The 22,149-nt window shown below is 38.6% G+C and overlaps 2 protein-coding genes across 6 annotated transcripts in view; one reads left to right on the forward strand and one right to left on the reverse strand.

The window, feature by feature from the left end:
- Positions 1 to 14,414, forward strand: part of LOC307036681 (uncharacterized protein) — a 46,140-nt gene extending 31,726 nt beyond the window's left edge. For 4 of the 5 annotated variants that reach the window (XR_013807414.1, XM_079677210.1, XM_079677211.1 and 1 more), the window contains 2 exons: positions 13,189 to 13,263; positions 13,397 to 14,414. Coding sequence is in view for 1 of the 5 variants with exons in the window: in XM_079677212.1 (XP_079533338.1) it covers positions 13,189 to 13,203 (15 nt within the window). In the remaining 4 variants the exon portion in view is untranslated. Of the gene's footprint in view, positions 1 to 7,734; positions 7,857 to 13,188; positions 13,264 to 13,396 lie in introns of those variants that run through there. The other variant, XR_013807415.1, reaches the window with a different exon arrangement.
- On the reverse strand, positions 6,893 to 9,715 carry LOC307036672 (piggyBac transposable element-derived protein 4-like). Its single transcript, XM_079677198.1, has 3 exons — positions 8,728 to 9,715; positions 7,421 to 8,536; positions 6,893 to 7,321 (listed from the first exon to the last, which is right to left on the reverse strand). The coding sequence occupies exons 2-3, from the start codon at positions 8,472 to 8,474 to the stop codon at positions 7,104 to 7,106; spliced, it is 1,272 nt and encodes a 423-aa protein (XP_079533324.1). The 5' UTR covers positions 8,475 to 8,536; positions 8,728 to 9,715; the 3' UTR covers positions 6,893 to 7,103.
- Positions 14,415 to 22,149: the final 7,735 nt, after the last annotated feature.

Here is a 22,149-nt window from a genome sequence, read left to right on the forward strand (position 1 = left end):
GGTTTTGGTTTCGGGTTGTTTGATTCAATGGACTTGGTTTGTTTTTGGGTTACGTCATCCAGATTGAGGGGGGTTGGAGCTAGGGGAGTGGTGGATTTGGTTGGAGCAATTTGAGGTTGGGGGGTCGGAATGGTGTTTTGAGGGAGTTGGCGAATAGAGATTTTGATCCCCATAAGGTCCAGATCCTCCGCTGTTCTAAGGAAGACTTGGTCCTGGATTCTTGGAAATTTGGACCTTATCCATTTCGAAGCCACCTCCCAGGCTTGTTGTTCCTCAGCTCCAGTCAGTGCCTTGAGATTGCCCAGTAGAGCTACGATGTTTTGATTGTAGTGTTTGTCCGTTATTAGGAACCCCGTGTGGAGCCAATTAATGGCATTTCCCTGTAAGAGGTATAAAGACTCCGTCATAGGGATACTTGGTGTGAAAGCACCAGTAATCAGATATTTTTTTTTTTTAAAGGTATCTGGGGGTGGGTGCAGAACCTAATGGTTTTGGTGGTCCAATTAATGATTTAGGTAGCAATGAAGTGTATTAGGGTTAGGTAATGACTCTCTCTTTCACATTACATTTTACCCATAGGCCAGAGCAATACTATACTGCTAAGACGCTATGTTAGGCTTAAAGAATACAGTTTGCAAACCAGCAGTAGCAGCACAGCTAAGACTGACAGCAATGTCATTCGTTTTGCAGAAATTGTTCATCATACCCATTTATAGTAAAAATGGCAGGGTTACCAATGATTTTGTTTTCTGTTATGTAATGACATTACAACTTCTCAGGCAGCTAGAATTAATTTTTAACTATTTTCATTTCTATTTTTAGTTTGATCATCTCAAAGATGTATATGCCTGTTAAGCCACTATCTAATCGTCACAGCCAATGAGAACTGTCGTAGGTCAACCCTGTCTCCTAAAAATTACGTTCCCACAGAACTAAACTGCATTCTCAATTACGTTTAGCTAGAAACGTATTTTCTCCCACGTTACGTTCGTTATTAACGTATCTGAAATACGTTTATTTTCTACATATCTTTTTAGAAACATATTTTCTCCCACGTTACGTTTCTTATGAACGTATCTTAAATATGTTTATTTTCTACATATCTTTGCCATTTATTTTTTTGCTTATAATAATGATAATAGTCATTTATAAACAGTGTTGGACAAGTTACTTCCAAAATGTAATATATTACATATTACTTATTACTCTCTTTTGAAAGTAATAAGTTACATTACAATATTACTGTCTCTGAAATGTAATGAGTTACACTACTTTAGATACTTTTTTAGTTACTTTCACCAAAATAACCGCAAAAGAATGGCTAGGTATTTTAAATGCTAAAATGGAGTTTAGTGCAGCTCATTATACATCCAGTGAAAGGCAATGTGGTATAGCATAACAACTGTGTAGGCCCTTAAGGCTACTAACAACTTATAAACTTATTTAAAGCAGACAAAGGATCAAAGTCTGGTCAATTATAGTAGAGATACTGTAAATATTTATAAGTCTAGGGCCTATATATATTAAATACAATAGAGCTAGAGCTCACTATAATGAAATCTATAACATTATGAAATGACAAGGTGTGCAATATATTTTTCTTTTTGTTACTTTCTTTTATTTAATTCAAGTTCCAAGCACAAGAAGTTTGAATGTATTGAGTGGACAAAGAAGAAGCTTTATCAAAAATACAAAAAGGATTAGGCCTCAAGGAATAGCTTACGGCTCAGCCATTTTCAGTCCAACACTATTAACATGTAAGCCAAACATTGCTTAAGTTAAGATTGCTACTAAATGCAACGTAGGCCAAAAATAGGAGCCCTGCTATTTGCCAAACAACGCCTAGAACATAGGCTACCAAACAAAGTCTGGTCAAATCTAAATACAAAAAAGGCCTCGTAGGAAATACTTCACAAAACAAATGAAGCTCCACTATATTTAACACACACATTGGAATATTGAAAATAAAAAAATAAACAGGAAACCTGTTACTGCCAAAACAGAGGTAGAATACAGCCAATTAATGCTCGTAAAATACATTTAAGTATGAAAGCCCTTAAGCCTTGACCTATAGCCTACTTATTTTTCTATGGTGGGGGGCTGGCCTATTCCACTACCGCCTTGACTGAAATGACGGTTGAAGCACATCAGGAGAAGGCGTTGAAAGCGTCCATCACCGAGACGGTTGCGTTTTGGGGTGAGCACAAGATTTCCAAGACTGAAAAGTCTTTGTACTGGTGCACTGGATGGCGTTGGGGCATTACAGCGGAGTGCGAATTTTTTAATTCTTGGAAACTGGTGCAGACTTTCCATCGTAGGGGCAGAATTGAAATAAGACCTTACCTCTGTTTTCCACAGACATGGGCATCAGCTGTGGTAACGGGCTGTAAGTCAAAGGCAAAAAAATCCTCCTCGCTGGAGGCAACAGCAGCAGGTTGAGGGACATCGGGCATGAGGGCTGCAGGCTCTTCTCTTGTGTTGTTAGGGAACGACACTCTGACATGAGGAGTATCTTGATATGGTCTCTTCTGGCTTTTTCTTTTACCCAACGCAGCTTAAACTTAGGCAGTGAGTCAGCGGCAAGCAGCGCTTCCTTGGAGTCAATTATTGCGGCAAATCGAGTTTTGATTGCTCCCACAATAACTTCAGGCAGCCCAGTGGTCATTGCTGATAGGCCAGTTTTCATTGCTAATATTTTTCCCATGAGAACTTCTAGTGTTGGTTGAAGCGTTCCATAAAAACAAGTGTCCTCACCCTGTAAGATATCCAGTGCAACTGTGAAAGGCTTCATAATGGAACAGTATTCCTTAAGAAATTGGTATTCCCTGTCGTTCATACATTTCATTTGAAATTGTGTGCAGATATTATTGATATCAGTTAGGGGAATTTCTGTGATCCGAGAATAGGCGTCAAAGTATGAGTTCCACCTTGTTACTGTGGGAACAATCAACTTTCTACCACTGACCTTTTCCAGGAACTCTGATGCGACTGTGGAGCGGCTGGCCTTCGTCCACAACGCTGAACATTTGGCTGTAGCACTACGATACACAGCTCTAGATTCTACGTTAGATGACAGCCATTTATCAACCTCATTGTTCGCAATTAGATTAAGTGTATGGGCTGCGCATCTATGATGGGGAGGCAGTACACATAGCCCGTCCCGGGCATTATTATCTTTGGCGGCGGCAAGCACACTGTGAAGGTCTGTAAAGTCTGCCTCACCATCACCATCCACCTCATCTTCCTCCTCATCGGACTCCACTTGCCACTGCTGATGCTCCTTGAACGCCTTCACAAAGTTACTCCCGTTGTCCGTCACACATGCAGTCACTTTATCGTTGGTAAGTCCATATTGGGAGAAAATGTCCTCCAGCTCTGTTGCTATTGCGTCGTACGTGTGTCGACCCCTAAATCTTCTACAAGCGATCGCAGCCTTCTTTCGTTTCAAGGTATCTGCTTCGATCCAATGCACAGTCACCCCCAATAAACTTTTGTTGTTAGCACTCCATATGTCTGCCGTTGACACATAATCCAGGGCATCGATAGTTTTCCTCAGCTCCTTTTCCATGATAGCATATTCTTTATTCAACTCTTTGGCAAATGTCTTTCTATCTGGCAACACTCGCTGAAAATTAAGAAGATAGAGATATTAAAGTCATGCTAGATAATAAACTAATGCTCCATTTATAACTTGGCTAAATAATATTTGGATACCGTTAATATTACTGTAATGATAGGTGCTTATGTATAGGCAATGCATCTTTTTACCACCAGGCAGCAGTATAACATTTAAGCTAACCATGTACAAAGCGAGTGGAATAAGATGCGAGTCAAGACACACGCACGCACGCGCACGCACACAAAATAACAACATTACAATTACGTCGCTGGTCGCTAACATGGTAGTACAGCCTCGACATGGCCCAGTAATCTATCTTAAAAAGCTAGCTTACCTTGTCATTGGTGGTGTTGACAGGGATTTTGCTGACAAGTTTTCTAAATGCCGGCGACTCCACAGTTGACAGAGATTGCATGTCTTCCACAACATACTCTGCCACGAGTCTCTTAACTTCTCGGGGTTCCAGAATAAAGGAAGACCGAGAGAATGTTAACTTTTGTTGCTTCGGCGTGCCTGCACTCACGTCTTCTGTATGTTTTCTTTACTCCGAGCCGGCAGATCTCTCGACTAACTTAGTGTTAGCGTGGCACCGGTCCAGGTGTTTTTTTAAGTTGCTAGTGCTATTTCTTGATGTAGACAATTCCTTTGCTGCCGACGAACATAGATTGCACTTACTTGACTATTATGTTTTTCTCTTTTTCTCTAATGAACTGATAATAATGTGAGAACACCCATCGCTCAAAAGTTCCTCCTGCCATTTTAACCCAATAGTAAACAATGTATCAGGTTTATTAATCTACCCGTACATTTTTTCTCTGGTGTCGGAATGTCTCGCGATATTTGTGAATTCTTAAAAAACAAAACACCATTTAATTTCGGGTTAAAATATGTTGTGTAACTGCGTTACTGAGAATTGTAACGGGTAATATATTACCCAAATGTCATTAGTAATGCGTTACATTACTTCGTTACAGCAAAAAGTAATATATTACTGTAACTCCGTTACTTTTGTAACGCGTTACACCCAACACTGTTTATAAATATCATTTTAGAGCACACATTTGAAATCAGTAGGCGAGGCTGTAATTTCGCCAGCTGTTACTCTCATGAGTGAGGCAGAAAATAATATTTTTATCATGCCAAAAAGCTGCTGTGTCGTTTATTAGTTACGTGTTTCTGTACTTCCTCTAAGAAGAAAGGACAGTAACAGAAGATCTCTGTTGCTTCAGGCTTGATCGCCGTTCAAATGACAGCGTTGGTTTCCCCAAAAGTGGGTGGGGCTGTAAAGTGACGTAGATTTTATTCATCTATTATTCAAAACCATTCTATTTCTAACGTAAATTACATGCCAGTATTGTTTTCCTTCTAATTTCTTATTCTTTTCTAAATAACACACTGTTATTTACTCAACAATAACACATAATTATCCTTGTTATTATTTATTTGTTTGATTCTATAATCTTGGGCTTTTTAGCATGCTTTTTAGCCGTAAATAAAGTCACCGGAAACAAACGTAGGCCAAGGGACATTTCGGACGATACACACCACAAACCCACTGAACAGATTACGCAAGATCCTCAGCTTGAAGCTTGTTGATTGGATGTTTTAGCCGCAATGCATGTTGGGATATGATCTTAATGAGATATGTTATCCGAAAAAAATAAAAATAATACTTTATTCCGAGTGTTCTTGCTTTTCTCTTTGGAAGTCATAACATAACGGCATTGTAATACACGGTTCGGCTGCATTACATATTAAAGATCTGCCGTAGTTCTTTATTTATATAGCCCTGATGAGAAGACTTCTGGACAAACTTGAAGAACTGCCGCCAAAACTGAATATGGAGGATGGATCATAGATATATTAACAATTAAACAACATCTTGCATTTCTTTTCACACAATACTTCTCCTTGCAGTATCAATAGTAATTCGACTGACTTTTATATTTGATCCAATTGGTAGATAGGTTATATTTACACCATAACGGTGCACAGCTGATAGAAAAGGACTTGTAGTTTTTAAAGATATTACTGATTGTCTTTGAATATAAGAATGTAAATACTGAGTTGAGAGAATAGTCAGGGGACTTGGGTGATTGGAGACACATCTATGGAATCACAATTTCAATAGCTTACGATTAAATGACAGATATGCCTTTCTGTCTGTGATGTTTTACAAATCAGATATTAATGTGTAGAAGTAAAACATGAGAAATAGTATAACAATATCCTGTACAATTATGTAAAAACATGAATAAAACTACACATCTTCAGATGTTATACATACATAAGTGTCCTATAATAATACAAAGTTATTATTAGTATGCTGTGTGTACCTTGTGTGCACTGCCTAGTGGTTAAAGCACGTTATTGAATTATTTTTGTTGAATAATGTTATTTTTGTTGAATAATGTTATTTGATGAAAAATATATTAAGAGTGCATACCTTCATAGGGGGAAAGTAGAAGGTCAATGATAGTAATATAGAATATAAAAAATCAAGAAAATACTATAAGTGATCTCTACTATAAAACAGTTTAGTGCTGGATGTAGCCTACAAAGATATTAATAGGAGGATGTGCAAAACATACAAACTAATTAACCTTTATTAACACATTAAAGAATACTTTAGGTTAACACTAGAACCGCCAGAGGTCGCTGTATACCTAAAACCGCCAACGGGTAAAGTTTACCCGCTATTGATTTCCAAGGTACAATGTACCATACAGAACAGTGAGCTTTGATCGCACAGGGATGAAATGTATACCAATATAATCTGTGGACTTTCAGCTTTTCATATTATATAGTTTGTACAGATAGCATGAAGTATAAAATATCGCTACAGTGCTGATTTAAATGCTTGGTGTTAGACTTGTGTTTTGTTTAGGTATATATCTCTATCTCTCTCTCTCTATCTATAACTATGTATCTATCTGTCTATCTCTCTATCTATATATATATATATATATATATCCATCTATCTATCTATCTATCTATCTCTCTATCTATAGGAACAGCAGAAGACAAAAGGCGTTGCTATAGCAACACGTCATGTTTATGTTTACGCGCGAAATCAACAGCGCGAGGATCGCTGCATATTCTATGGTAGAAATATTACCCACTCTCGCTAATAAACGCTTGATGTTAGGCTTGTGTTTCGTAAAGGTAAAAATGCTTCATATCGTCTGATAGCCTTCTACTCATAAAAAAAACAACAACATGAAAATAATATAAATTAATATAATAATGTATTTGTTATATAATTGAGCAGCAGATAACACAGAACGTATACAAATAACAAAAAACATCAGAGAAGAAGATCAATAAGAATGAACACATCGATCACAACGCTTCACAAACACTCAAACACAATTGTTGCAAACACTGAGCACCTTGGCTGTGCATTTGCCACACACAGCATCCCCACACTTGACACATTTGCAGAACGTTTTATTCTGCATGCAGTGCGCCTTCACCATGCAGGTCATTCTCCTGCGCTCTTCTGCACCAGCACCGCTGAAGGGCAGTGTGGCGCTTGTAATGCCATCCACTCAGCGCGCAGCTCGTGTGCCAGCTGGAGCATGAAGTCCCTTCTCGGTATGTTCTCCTGGCTCATGCAGCTCCTGTACAGCACCCAGGCATTGATGGCAGCGAGATCCAGCCAATTATAAAAGACAGCAACGGGCCATCTACGCGTGCCACCTGAGAGAAACATAGGATTTAGTAAAAACGATTGACCAATGCAGTGTTTTCTATAGGCCTAAAATAATAATAATAATAACAATAACAATAATAGCCTACCTTTCACCGAATATTGGCGAGCCATTTGATCGAGCACGTCAACCCCCACTTTTGAGTAGTTGTAGTATTCCACAATCTCTGGCTTTTTCTTTCTTTCTGTGGAGATGGCCACATGCTGGTGTTGCGTGCTGAGTATTGTCACGTTTCTCCTCGGCTTGCACTGGTAGACTGAGAGCACCATTTTGTCGCTCTTCAGCACCTTGGTGCTGAACAGCTCAGATCGCCCTTGAACAGAGGGTGGGAGCTCCCGCTTGTTGCGCTTGATGGTTCCCACTAAGCTGGTATTTTTGTCGAGAAGCGCTTTGGAGAGAGGGAGGGAGGTAAAGAAATTGTCTGTGGTTATATTTCTTCCCTTACCGACAAAGGGCTCCACCAGCCTCAGCACCACGTTCTCTCCCAGCCGTTGTGTTGCTGGCCTGCTGGCATCTTTTCCCAGGTAAGGGAAGCCATTCAGCATGTTGTCAACGTCAGCTGCCAGCCAAAACTTGATGCCAAATTTGTCCGGCTTGTTGGGCATGTACTGTGTGAATGGACATCTTGATTTGGTCGGGAATAGCTGTTCATCCACAGTGATGTCGGACCCTGGCCTGTAGGATGCGATTGAATTTTCGACAAAACGATCCCACACCTTCCTCACGTGTGTAAACTTGTCGGTGGTCAACCGGCACCGGCGGGTCTCCTTTTTATCAAAGCGCAGGTAGCGCATGATTTCCCGAAACCTGTTCCTCGACAGTGTTGCGTTGAAGAACGCGTTGCCCCACTGCTCGGACCAGAAACTCTCCATCTCAATGTTCTTCCCACAATATGCACCTCTCACATAGAGAAGCGCAATAAAGGCCTTCGGCTCCATAATAGAGACATCCCAGGTGGCTCTGTCTCTCCGCGCTTCAGCAATTGTGCAATCATGGATTTCCTCCAACATTACATTATCACACATACACATAAATGCTGTGAGTTTGTCAGTAATGTTGTGACGTGCGTGTGGTGTGGGGCCAGCAGACTCCGTGAGGATGTTCTGTATCTGCCGTCTCCCTGCGCCTCCGCAAGGTTCCATGACCGTCCACACTGTGCCATCTTTCCTGATCTCTTGGGCTGGTGACGGCTCAGTGGCACACACTAAATAGGAGAGAGGAAAACACTACTTTAGACTCAAGTATATTTCATAAATGTTTATTTGGTAATATTACATCCTCGAAAGGCAATGAAAAGATCATTTGTAAAAAGAAAAGGCATTATCTATATGCCTTGATATCTTATAGCCTACGATTTGTAGAAAAGTAGGAAATAAAAAACAAGAATCATCATACCTTCTGCATGGGCTGGTACAGTAGGCCCATCTGCAAGGGGGGATCAGGATGGGACGGCGTCACGTTCCGTGCAGGCTCAGGATCGCTGTCAGATGACCCATCAGAGGCAGAACAAACCCAGGACACATCACTCAGTCCTGATACTTCCCCACCATCAGACTCTGCTTCGCTCAGACGGTTTATCAACGCTAGTGCCTCCTGTACGTTCATGAGTCTCTTTCTTTTGTCCATTTTGGAAATATAACCGGCTCTCTCTATCAATCTATCTCTCTCTCTATCTATCTATCTATCTATCTATCTATCTATCTATATATCTATCTATCTATCTATCTATCTATCTATCTATCTATCTATCTATCTATCTATCTATGAATCTATATATCTATCTATCTCTCTATCTCTCTATCAATATATCTATCTATCTCTCTCAATCTATCTATCTCTCAATCTCTCTCTCTATCTACAGCAGTAGACAAAAGGCGTTGCTCTAGCAACACGTCATGTTTATGTTTACGCGCGAAATCAATAGCGCGAGGAGCGCTGCATTTCTATGAGGTAAATATTATCCGCTGGCAGAAATAGGTATAAATAGCCGTTTTTTTTGCGATTTTTTTCAATCTGACTTCATATTGACCATTTTTAACAACACAGGGTGTTACATAACACACTTTCAGAAAAAGTCACGGACTGGGAAACGTTAATATTTTTATTGAAAAAAAGTTACATACAATAAAAAAACAGCTGCGGGTAAAATGTACCCGTTGGCGGTTCTAGTGTTAAGGTCTTCTTTCAAATAACAAAAAAGCTTTGGGGGTATCTATCTACAGATAAATATTAAGCCTGACAAAATACTTAACACCAAATATATTGCGTTCCTGCAATGTTAACTGTGTTGAAGCACTTATTTTAACGGATATTATACACATTAATTATACTCTTATGTATGTAGATAGTATAAGAAATGTGCAGAATATGACAGTTTAATGGTGGAGGTACACACATATTGATAGATGTCTTGTAATGCACTGTTGATTAACCTGTGTCCCAAGTTTTTCATTCATTGCATAACTACACCGTAGTTTTGTATATGATACTGTATGTCAATAAACCTTAGAAAATCTTGGAATCTAGAAAGGGATGTGCAAAATAGCCATTATATACAGTTTTTAATTAACTATTAGTAGAGAATAACGAGTAATTAATATACTTTATAGAGATCTGCTGATAAATGTTTAGTCTTCTCAAGCACCAACTATCAAATATCTCTCCTGATTGTTGGCACTTGACAATCACCTTCCCCTGAATTTTACTCAGGTGTAACTAAAGTCTGCTTTAAGGGTTGTTTATATTTCACATCATTAATCAGAATCTGCAAAGTAACTAAAATAAATGTAGTGGAGTAAAAATAACAGGTTAACCTCTGTATTGTAGTGGAGTAAAATTACAAAGTAACAATGAGCTGTCATGTGGGTATATATTAATGCTGCCCATTATGGATACAAGCGATTTTCACCCATTTAGTAATTACATGTTTTAAATTTGTACGCACCAATTTGTATCCTATCGCCTAAACCTCCAGGGCTGTAGGCCTACACAGTTTAATACTGTCAACCTCTAATTTCGGGGAAAACGTATTTTAAAACTACAATTCCCAGTAAAGACGTGCCATAGAGAACATGTTGCGAAACACAATAGCCAGCATTTGTAATTTTGGGGGGGCGTTCAAGTCCAGTTTTGAATAGTCTGCCGTGGTTTCGTTCCATTTCAAAGAGCTTGAAGCTCGGCGTAACCTTGGCGCACTGCCACTCCAACATCCAATCCCAGAGCTTGAAGATTAATCACAGGGTTTGTCAACGGGACTGTAGTCCCAAACGATAGCTCGGGATTATGGGTAGTGTAGTGTCTTCGGCCATCCTAAATTGAATTTTTTTCCGGATATCATATCGCATTAACAATACCACATCTGGCGTCACAGAGATCTTCTGTTACTGTCCTTTCTTCTTAGAGGAAGTACAGAAACACGTAACTCTGGATTTTTTTTAATGTTTGAGGTGCAATAAACGACACAGCAGCTTTTGGGCATGTTAAAACTATTATTTTCTGTCTCGCTCATGAGTAACAGCTGGCGAAATTACAGCCTCACCCGATTTCAAATGTGTGCTCTAAAATTATATTTATAAATGACTATTATCATTATTATAAGCAAGACAATAAATGGCAAAGATATGTAGAAAATAAACTTATTTAAGATACGTTCATAAGAAACGTAACGTGGGAGAAAATATGTTTCGAAGATATGTAGAAAATAAACGTATTTCAGATACGTTCATAACGAACGTAACGTGGGAGAAAATCAAGCCCCCAGGAAGTGCGCCGGACTCAGATGAAAATATTCGTGGTGGCCAAACGGCGGTACTACACTTCCGTTTGGTTGCCAGGACCGGAAACAATTTTTTCCATTGACTTACATGGGGAAAGAGTGGTCAGTAAATCGTTGGATAATTTTTTTTAAACTAAATAAACTACTGAGTATGAACACTTGTATAGCAGTAGTATTAGTGATAATTAATAATTACTATTAGTAGTAATGATCCCGCTTCCATCACATTAGTATGCATGAAAAGTGACAGGTGCTGTGACAGGTCACACCTCTCCCTACTTATGCTAATGAGCTAAGTCCCGCCTCCCTTTGTTCGAGGTGGATGTCACACAGATCCTTTGATGTGAGGGGTGAGGTGTCATCACACGTAGGTGTGAAATGCCCCCCTCTGTAGCGCCTTTGTTGTCTAATCCTTTGATGTGAGGGTTGAGGTGTTATAACAGGTAGGTGTGATTTCACACCGGTGTGTTATAAGCCTCTGATGTTAATCTAGGTGTTTATCTAGGTGCTGATTAAGGCAGTCTCTTTGAAGTTGTGCGTGAGACTGTCTCGCCCCCTTCCCCTCACAGCCCTTTTTTGTGTAATCTAATTAGCCTTTGATGTCTGTCCTTTGATGTGAGGGTTGAGGTGTTATAACAGGCAGGTGTTATAAGCCTCTGATGTTAATCTAGGTGTTGATTAAGGCAGTCTCTTTGAAGTTGTGCGTGAGATTGTCTCGCTCCCGTCCCCTCACACCCCCGGCCTCTCACCCTTTCTCCATCACTTCCTATCACACGCTATGAGGCCAGAAGATAGTGGGAGTGGAGTTAGGTGAAAAAAGAAAGAAATCCGTGCAGACTAAATAAAAAGACAGTTATTTCCACTCACTAAGACACCTACAAAACGTTATTGTCCTCTCTAAATTAGATTTAGGGTTTTTTAAATGATTTGTGCTTGCTAAGGATGTTTCTTTTTAAGTGTTTGTGAGACTGTTAACTAATGTAGCAGTAGTTTAACTACAAGGAAGTGTCTTTTTATGAAGAGGGTATTCATATTAATTTAAAAAGATCTTATTTAGGTTTTAATATGAATGGTGATAACTAAGGATGTTCTCTTTAGTTGTAGGGCTTGTGAACTAGTGTGTAATTACTTTATTAACTATAAGAAAGTCTCTTTGAAGAGGTTATACCTAATTTAAAATATCCTATTGCCCCCATGATCTTGTTTTTTTTATTGTTTAATTACTTCACGCAACTATAAGGAAGCCCAATATGAAGTTATGTGAGGTTGTATAGGGGTAATATTAGAATTTGCTGTATGCAAAAAAGAGAAGTTTTTTCTGCTGTATTCAGACAAAGTATTCAGATCCAGTGTGGTTGATCAGAACAAAGAAAAGCTGTAAACACTTAAAATACATAGAATCAACAGTGTGAGGGTAAATTAAAAATATTCATTTACTAACATACAAGGCTTTTGTCTCCTGAAGATCAATGCAAGGGCAGAGTTTCACTCTGTGGGGGGATAAAAGAAGCATTGTTAATCACCTGGACAAAGGACTCTTTAAAGCAGAGATACCATATGCAGACACATACCTGAATATCAGCAGGAGAGGACTCTTTAAAGTAAATACATTATAAGGTTAAAATAAGATATATATGTGGTGGAATTAGTTTAAAAGAGTCACCTTACACTTTTAGCTGTCCTCTCTAAATTAGATTTAAGGTTTTTAAAATTATTAGTGTCAATTAAGGGCTATTGTTATTTTTTGGTTTATAAGGGGATAGGAGTTCAACTTTACAAATGCAGAGGATCATTCGAAGAAGAGTGAGAGGGCTAATGAGCCAGCACCATACTTCCTCTATGCATTTTCTTGACCTGTATCTGATCTTGAAAAACTCTGGTAACTCTGGTTTATTTTTATAATATCATGTGATTATGTTATGTTGCTTGGTGTGTGTTAAACAACCTCTGTGCATCTGTTCTATGTATTTTGTAACAGCACTATGGCTCGTAATGATTTAGAAGCTTTGGGAAAAGTACCCCTCTATGTACAAATAATGTGGTGTAGATTTTTAATCAAATCTTTTTTTTGTGTGTCTCAGTTCAGGAAAGTCTGAACCAAATACAAAGGATTAACTCTTTTGGTGGAACCCCATATGATTCATTCCCTGTGGAAAGTGAGTATATATGTATTTGAAACTGTATGTGTTTGCATCTAGCTTATTTTTTAAATCAAATATTTTTGTTTTGTTTTGCTGATGTGTAAAATATCCAAAATAACGTTTTATATACTTACTCTCTTGTTAAAAGGTGATGAGGTTTGCAGCGTAAGCCAGCCATCAGTGTACCAAAACCTCCCCAGTCTGGAGTTTACACACAGCATACCTTCTGCGACAAGTGCTGATCTAAGTTTGATCTTCAGTGATCCTCTCACATACCATCCCTCAGAGAGCCAGACAGACTCGTCCCCCTGTAATGCCCCCCTTCAACAGGTCTGATGCTAACCCCCAACACAACTAAGGAACTCGTTTTATTTTAATGGCCTAGGCAGATTTTGGCTTTTTTCTCTTGCCAAGATACTTTTACACACTCTTTGAGGTATGCAAAACCTTAAAACTAGAAATGAAGTACATTATCTGATTAGATTTTTTCATAAAGATACTTTTGTGATACACTTTTATGTATGAACATTTTACAACTAGTAGAATGTCATTTACTTTGTAACAAATGTATTTTCTTAAAGACTGTGACTCTAAAAAGGCACGTTTTGTGATTTTAACACTTTTGTACTGGCACTTGGCAGATTTTTTTTTTTCTCTCGTTGTTATTCTCTTACTTGTGGATACAGTTTTACGTTGGTCAACTTTACAATTGGTAGAAAGTTAAGTACTTTTTCTGAACAGATGTTCTTAAATAATCAAATTCTAAATGGAAAGTTTTTGATTTTAACACTTATTTACTGACATTATGCAGATTTTGCCTTTTTCTCTTTTCTTGTGTTACTAAGATACATTTAGATACACTTTGATGTATGCAACACTTAAAAACTGCTAGAATATGAAGTATTTTGTAAGGAATTCGGTTTCTTTTTAATGGCCAAGCTAGAGTTTGGCTTTTTTCTCTTGCCAAGATACTTTTAGACACACTTTGAGTTATGCAAAACCTTAAAACTAGAAATTAAGTCATTGTCTGATTAGATTTTTTTCTTAAAGACTGTTTCTCTAAAAGGTAAGTTTGTGACTTTAACATTTTTTTTTACTGACACTCGGCAAATTTGTGTGTAATTCTCTCACAAAGGAACTGTAAGATACACTTTTTATGTATGCAAAACCCTAAACATTTTTGAAAATAAAATACTTTGTCTGAATACATTTTCTTTAAAGGCACTTTTTGAATTTTAACGCTGTTTCAGTGAATCAATCCATCAATGCTTTTTTCTCTTTTCTTGTGTTACTAAGATACTTTTAGACACACTTTGATGTAGTCTAAAATGAGCTTAGACAAAAATAAGAAGGATATCAAATAAAAGTATTTGTAGGACTATTTATATTTTGTTGCACGGTTGAAAATGTTTCGTATCTTGTATTTTGAGGTGATACTGTGACACATAAATAAAAAACAAAACGGTTTTAATTAGGTCAACTAAAATATGCGTCACATAAAAGGCGCTCGCGCGGGGACCCCCGGCTCGATGAGCGAACTATGGATAAATCAAAGAAAAGTACCGGAGGAACAAAGGATTTAATTCTGTGTGGACAGAGTTATATGCTTTCACAGCAAACGATGCTGGTTTACCGGTATGTTTGATATGTAGAGAGAAGTTGTCAGCGGTGCTGCAGCCTTTACGTATCGAGGAACAACACGGGAGAGGAAGACAGCTGACAATCTTCAGTCATAATTCAATGGGGTATGTCATTTATTTCAGAAAACACTTTTTGTTATATTCCATGGAATGCTCTTAACGTCCCGATAGCAATGAATATATTAAATGCTTTGACAATAAATACATACAAAAATTAATCTCTGGAAGCCGTAGCGCTGTAAAATTCACGACCAATCATTTTAGCCGGCCCGGCTAAAATAACTGGATGGCCTACCTGCCTGTCAGCCTTCCATCTGTGCACAAACTTATCTCGTGGCCTCATTGATGATGCGCGTTCGTGTGTGTTGGAGGAGGGACTCTGTAAGAAAGTCCGAAGGAAGAGGCATATTTTTTCCGGTTGTGTATTTTCAAATTCTAGCGCACTCGAGCTAGTTTCTCCATTCTTACCTACCCTACCTTTAACTCTTTTTAGGGTGCAGCTATATGTTTTATTTATTTCAAAGTGGGCCCATTTGAATAATATTTTTTTTTTCTTCAAATTTGCAAAGGACTCCCCAAGTGCTGTGTTTAATTTATTTTAAAGTAGGCCTGTGTATTATTTGTAATTCTCCTTATAGGAGTTCTTTGTTTCTTATTAGAGGTTAACAGTTGTATATAATGTAATAAATAGCCTAATAAATGAAAAAAAACTGTAGTTTTTGTCTGATATAACAATAAATACAACTTTATTAGCTATCAAACTATGAAATATGTTTTGCGGCTCCAGACAAAAACTCTTTTGAGAAAAAGGAGCAAAATGGCTCTTTTGGTCAAAAAGGTTGCAGACCCCTAAGTTAAACAATGTTTTTTTTTCTGATAACCTTACATATGTTTGTTTTCTGCTACCAAGATACTTTTAGATACACTTTGATGTACGCAACCCTTAACAAAAGGGTATAATATGAAGTACTTTGCAAGGAATGGGGTTTTCTTTAAGGGGTTCAAAACTTTAGAACTGGGTAAAATATTCATTAATTTGTAATGAATTGAGTTTCTTTTTTTGATTTTCAACATACTATTGTACACAATGACTTTTCCATATATATATATTTTTTTTCTGACAAACTATACTTTTGATTTATTCCGTAAAATCATGACACACTATTACTTATTCTAAAATGTGACATCTTGCTGCCTGGTTGGAAATGATAGATGAAAAAAGTACAAAGCTTAAAGAACTTTTTTAAAAACTCTCAATTCTACAGATGACTCCCCCCATTCAAAGCAATAAGTCCCACCCTCCACTCAGCAAAACATCTAAAACTAAGGATCCCACTAAGACGACCGTTGAAGACTAGCCATGGATCTGAGAAAAACCAAGTCTCCCCCAGCGAGTTGCAGCCAGGAACTCCTGGACTACCATCATCAACACCATTTTGGACACCCGAATCTTGCAGTACTACTGCTGGTGATTTTGCTCCTTGGGCCAAGACGTCTCTGTTTATGGACACAGTGAAATCGGTGTTGGTTGATATTGTGGAGAGGGTGATACATCGGTAAAGAGAAGAAATCTGCAAAGGATGCCGAGTCAGTCACCACGGCCAGAGGCAACACAATTGTCTGACATGCCCGATTTTTTCTTCGGAAACAATTACAACGCGTTAATGAAAAGACTCTGGCTCACCGACATCATTACTGAGATCGACCAGACTCTTATTGATAAAGACATTTTCACGGATGATTGGAGGATCCAAGGCGCTTCGGAGGCTTTTCTGCACAATCTCAAAAATTGCAGACACCTCAAGGAGAGACTTGAAAAGATCCATGCCGAGTTGGATGGAGAAGAAGAAGACTAATAATAATCAGCGGTTGATTGAAGCCAGGGATTCTTTTTTTTTCTTTCGATACATTGACTTTTTCTGGGGAATAAAAATGGGGAACTACTATGCAAAACGCTCTGTATATATTGATCAGAATGTAGTCAATACCCTTTTTAATAAGTGTGGTGATGAGGACGATTGAAAACAGAATGAATAGTGACTCCCGCGTAAACAGAATGGCTGAAGTTTGTAAACTAGAAGACATTTTGGATATCGCTCGTTCTGGCAGTACTATTCCTGGTCATTGGGAAACGATTGTAAACGAAACATTTAAAGTGTTCCTGGAATCTTCATTTTCCGAAACATTCTGTAATATTACCTAAGAAATGAAACAAACATCAAATGTGTATCATGTGCTCTCATTGTATGCTCTGTTTTGTAGATGTAATGCATCTTTGTGTCAAAAACAGCAGACACATGAATATTTTGACTGAAGTGAAAAAACTCCAAAATTGATATTTCCAGTAATCTGGGGAGTTCTAAGCTGGAGACGGTCCTGGGGATGTTACAATTAGTATAACTATTGATTTTGTGTGTGAAAAAATAAAAATGTAAATAGGAAATCTTTTAAAAAATTAAAAAATTGTTTTTTACATTTTTTTAAACTGTTGTCTTCATTATAGCAAGGGGAGCGTGTCTGATACAGATGTAGCGATTCATTTCAGACAGTTTGAAATGCGAGGGCCATGATTGGTACGTGATCTGCCCTCGCTCAAGGGAAAACCTCCAGCTTGACTTGAGACCCCCCCCCCCTTGAAAGATAAATGTAATTATAATGAAGCCAGCTGCAATGGATCATTGATCCACCAGGGGGTGCAGTGGGGTTCCACACTGGAGCTCATGTGAAATAAAGTCAGATACAGTACGCTGGATGTACAGCGGAACTTTGTTAAGATCCATATGTCACGGATATCATACTACTGTGCTAAATAAGAGACATGTAATCATTTACAAAACATCACCATGTTGTTATTTAACAAAATAATTTTGTTATTCGAAAAAAACGAACAGGAGGAAATGCAGCCCGGCTCTCGATTTTTAATCCTAATTTAATCATCATCTTCACCACGATCATTTATGTTTATGTTTCGCCGAATTGACATGAAATCAATGACACATATGAATATATTGTATTCAACTTCATTAAAACCTTATTAACGTGCCTAAACTCAGTAATTTCGGTGTAACTTCAACGTTTTACAAAGTGTGGATCTACCAAAGTGAACAAAACTACTTCTAAATGCAACATCTGTGGGAGGCTAATGTTAACCGAAGAGAACAAGCCCCTACTTAAATATGTATCCTGAATCCAGATTAAGATTAACGCCATTGATCTGTGGAGGATCTGCCGCGGTTTGAGGGCCTGCCGTCCACCCATTTCTGCTTCTGCTGGTGGTGGTTCCCACGGCTGAAGGCTGCTATCCACCTGCTGTTAGAGGCCTACTCCCACCTGTTGGGTGCTACTGTGCGGGGGAGGCCTGGTCTGAAAATACCGCGGAGAAACCGGAGTGTTGCCACACTGCTTGCCTATTTCCTTGCTGCTGTCCTGACGTGGTTTTGCTTCGGGAACATCGTGGATGCTGTTGAGCTGGACTGGGAAAATGGCAAATGTCGTGTTTCTGCTGTGCCTTTTTTTTACTGTGCTGGACAAGGAGAAGTTCGCTAGTCATCCTGAAAATTCTGCTGGATTCGGGTCCGTTCTGCCGCCCGCAGTGGACATCCCCTGTACAGGTTCGGATGGGTTGCACAAACAATTGCTAGTTGCACTGTCGCGGACATTCATTTCGTCAAATGTCTGTCTTTCTCACATGCCTGCCACAATGGTCCTTCAGAATTGTTTTTTGAACTCTAATCTGACTTTTGCGAAGTTTGCTGGTGACTCTAGAACAGCTGAGAATGTATGTGTGTTGATTAAGACGAAAAGGTGCTTGGTATTTTTATTGTTGTTACTATCAGGAAATGTACAGCCAAATCCGGGTCCACCTGGTAGTTTTAGTCAAATAGCTACTCCTGCTGATTTTATTTCTAGATCGGGGTTAGGTTTAATTCCTTTAAATGTGCGCAGTCTGTTACCTAAATTAGATTTTTTCCGTATTTGGGCGAGTTCAACTGATGCTGATGTCATTGTTGTATCAGAAACGTGGCTAGACAAATCGATCTTGGCCTCTGACATTTACATAAATGGTTACAATGTATATCGCACTGACCGTCCTAAAAAAGGTGGTGGCGTTGCCATTTATGTGAAAAATAAGTTTTGTGTAACAAAAATGGTTTCCAAATCTGTTAGTAAACAACTAAAATTTTTAGCTGTGAATTTCGAAGTAACAAAGGGTCAACAGGTCATGGTGGTGGGTTGCTACAGGGCCCCCTCGGCTGTCAAGGACTCCTTATCTTCATTGGCAAAACTGTTATCTCAACTTTCCTACAAGGAAATAGTGCTGCTTGGTGATTTTAATTGGGACTGGTTAACTTCTGTGTCAGAGGATTTTAAAAACCTGTGTACCTCTTTGAACATTACTCAGATTATAGACAGTCCTACTCGCCCAAATATTAAGTCCCCAAATAAATCCTCCTTAATTGATCTCATTTTAACAAATGTTCCATATAAATACTCATCTGTGGGAGTATTTGCTAATGATGTGAGTGACCACTGTGTTGTAGCCACAATTAGGGACACTAAGGTCCAAAAAGTTAAACCACGCATCATCACAAAGAGAGATAAAAAACACTTAGTGGAGCAGGGTTTTTTACATGATCTTTTTGATTTTGATTGGGGAAAAATCGATCTGTGTGCTGATGTAGAAACTGCATGGTCTTATTTTTATCTTGGTTTTATAAAAATTATAGATAAACATGCACCTCTGCGTACATTTAGAGTGAAGGGACGAAACAATCCCTGGTTTTCTGCTGAACTGTCCAGTCTCCTTCATGAGAGAAACAATGCCTGGGCAAAGGCTAGGAAATCAGGCTCAGAGGTAGAATGGCTACGCTTTAGGCAGCTAAGGAATAGCTTTACTTCACATGTCAAAAGTGCTAAGTCAAAGTACTATTTGTCAGTTACCACAGAAAACCTGAATAATCCTAGGAAATTTTGGAAAGCCATAAAATCGATTTCCACTGGTGATATCCCAAATGAGCTACCTCCGTACCTCACCACAGCATCTGGCATTATATCAGACAGGGCCACTATGCTAAATTGCTTTAATAAGCATTTTGTCTCTTGTGGCTCTCTGTTTGATTCTGTCACTGACTGTGCTTCTGCTTCTGTGAACGCTCCAGTCCTTGACTCTGAACAATGTGGTCTGGAAAACCCTTTCAGTTTTACTCCTTTAACTGTTGGTATTGTCCATGAAGCTTTATCCAAGTTAGATCCTAGGAAACCGGCTGGCCCGGAAAATGTAGAACCTTTCTTTTTAAAGATAGCTGCAGATTGTATTGCTCCACCTCTTACTTCTCTTTTTAACCTCTCCCTCAGCACAAATACAATTCCTAAAGTATGGAAGTCTGCTTATGTCCTGCCTCTACTGAAAGGAGGGGAGGCAACTATTTTAAATAACTATAGGCCAATCTCTAAATTGTCAGTTTTGGCTAAGGTACTCGAACGACTTGTGAGTGAACAAGTAAAGGAGTTTTTATGTATAAATGATATCCTGTCTAAACATCAGTCAGGCTTCAGGAAGAAACATAGCACCATCACTGCAACAATGAAAGTGGTAAATGATATTACTAGTATGCTAGATAATAAACAGAGTTGTGCAGCTCTGTTTATTGACCTTTCCAAAGCGTTTGACACCGTTGATCATCGCGTCTTAAAACAGAGGCTACTCAGTACTGGCATATCCAGCCATGCAGTGGGGTGGTTTGTGAACTACCTCTCTGAAAGGTCCCAATGTGTTCACTTTGATGGGCTGTCTTCTGAGTGGTTAAACATTGCTAATGGTGTTCCTCAAGGTTCTGTTTTAGGTCCACTTTTATTCTCCATATATATCAACAGTTTAGGTGAAAATGTGGATGAAGCTACTTTACATTTTTATGCGGACGATACCGTGATGTATTGTGCAGGTCCCTCCATTCAGGAGGCGGTTGTTAAATTACAGGCTGTTTTTAACATTATTCAGGCTCAGCTCTCTGAACTAAAGCTTCTTTTAAATGTGGATAAAACCAAGATAATGCTCTTTTCAAAAGCTAAAAAGACACCAGAGCCTGTTTTAGATATTGTATCAACGCAAGGAACAAAACTTGAAGTTGTTGCCTGTTACAAATACCTTGGTATCTTGCTTGATGACTGTCTCTCTTTTAAACTTCATGTCAATAACCTGCTTAAAAAACTGAGGGTTAGGCTAGGTTTCTTTTTCAGGAATAAGTCCTGTTTCTCGCTTGAGGCCAGGAAAAGGCTAGTCACTGTGACCTTTTTACCTGTGCTGGACTATGGTGATCTGCTGTATATGAATGCACCTGCCAACTACCTGAGCAAACTAGATGCTGCGTATCATAGTGCTCTGAGATTTGTCACAAACTGTAAAGCATTTACTCATCACTGTACATTGTATACCAAGGCAGGTTTACCATCACTCACTGTACGGAGGCGCAGTAACTGGTACACTTTTATCTATAAAGCTATGTTGGGCAAACTCCCGTATTATATCTGTTCATTGATAAAGCAGAACGTTGCAAGCAGCTATTGTCTGCGATCACAGGATATAGTCTTGTTAGATGTGCCAAGAGTAAGGACTGTCTTAGGTAAGACAGCTTTTATGTGCGCAGCTCCACTTGCTTGGAACAGTCTACAGGCAAAATTGAAATTGAGCATTTTTATTTCTCTGAATGTATTTAAGGCATGTCTAAATGAAATGCTTTCTGACATTCTGGGTATTTGTAAATGTTGAATATGTAAATATGATATCCTCTGTTGTTTGTATGTTGTTTTTATGTTTCATGTGGAACTAAATGATGCAGGTCTCCCTTGTAAATTAGATCGATGATCTCAAGGGACCAATCTGTCTAAATAAAGGTTTGAAATGAAATGAAATGAGTAATTCACCAAAGATATGTATATTTTAATGGAGCTTCGTCGGTCGATCAGGATCCCAAAGCGTAGCGGAGGATGAAGGGTGTTATTTTCCCCATAAGGAACAAGTCGCTGCAAATCATCCCGCTTATTACATGGCCACATTCTCAACAAGGTAACGACATGCATCCCAATATTAATGGAAATGCTTTTATGGATTTAGAAAATGTTTTTATTGATTTAAAAAATAGTTGTATGTATTGATTTAAATTTACATGCATCCGCTAAGAAAAATAGTCCATTGTTACCGTTTTTTAAACAGTCTGAATGAAACGGCAGCTCTCAGCTGTGTATTTACACAACTAATGGCCCA

This window comes from Notothenia rossii, assembly GCF_949606895.1.
Source record: "Notothenia rossii genome assembly, chromosome: 1".
Classification (NCBI taxonomy): Eukaryota; Metazoa; Chordata; class Actinopteri; order Perciformes; family Nototheniidae; genus Notothenia; species Notothenia rossii.

Coding starts and splice junctions, on each gene's coding strand:
- LOC307036672 (XM_079677198.1), bottom strand. CDS start 8,474: ATGGAACCTTGCGGAGGCGCAGGGAGACGGCAGATACAGAACATCCTC. Junction 7,322..7,420: donor TCGCCAATATTCGGTGAAAG/GTAGGCTATTAT, acceptor TGTTTCTCTCAG/GTGGCACGCGTAGATGGCCC.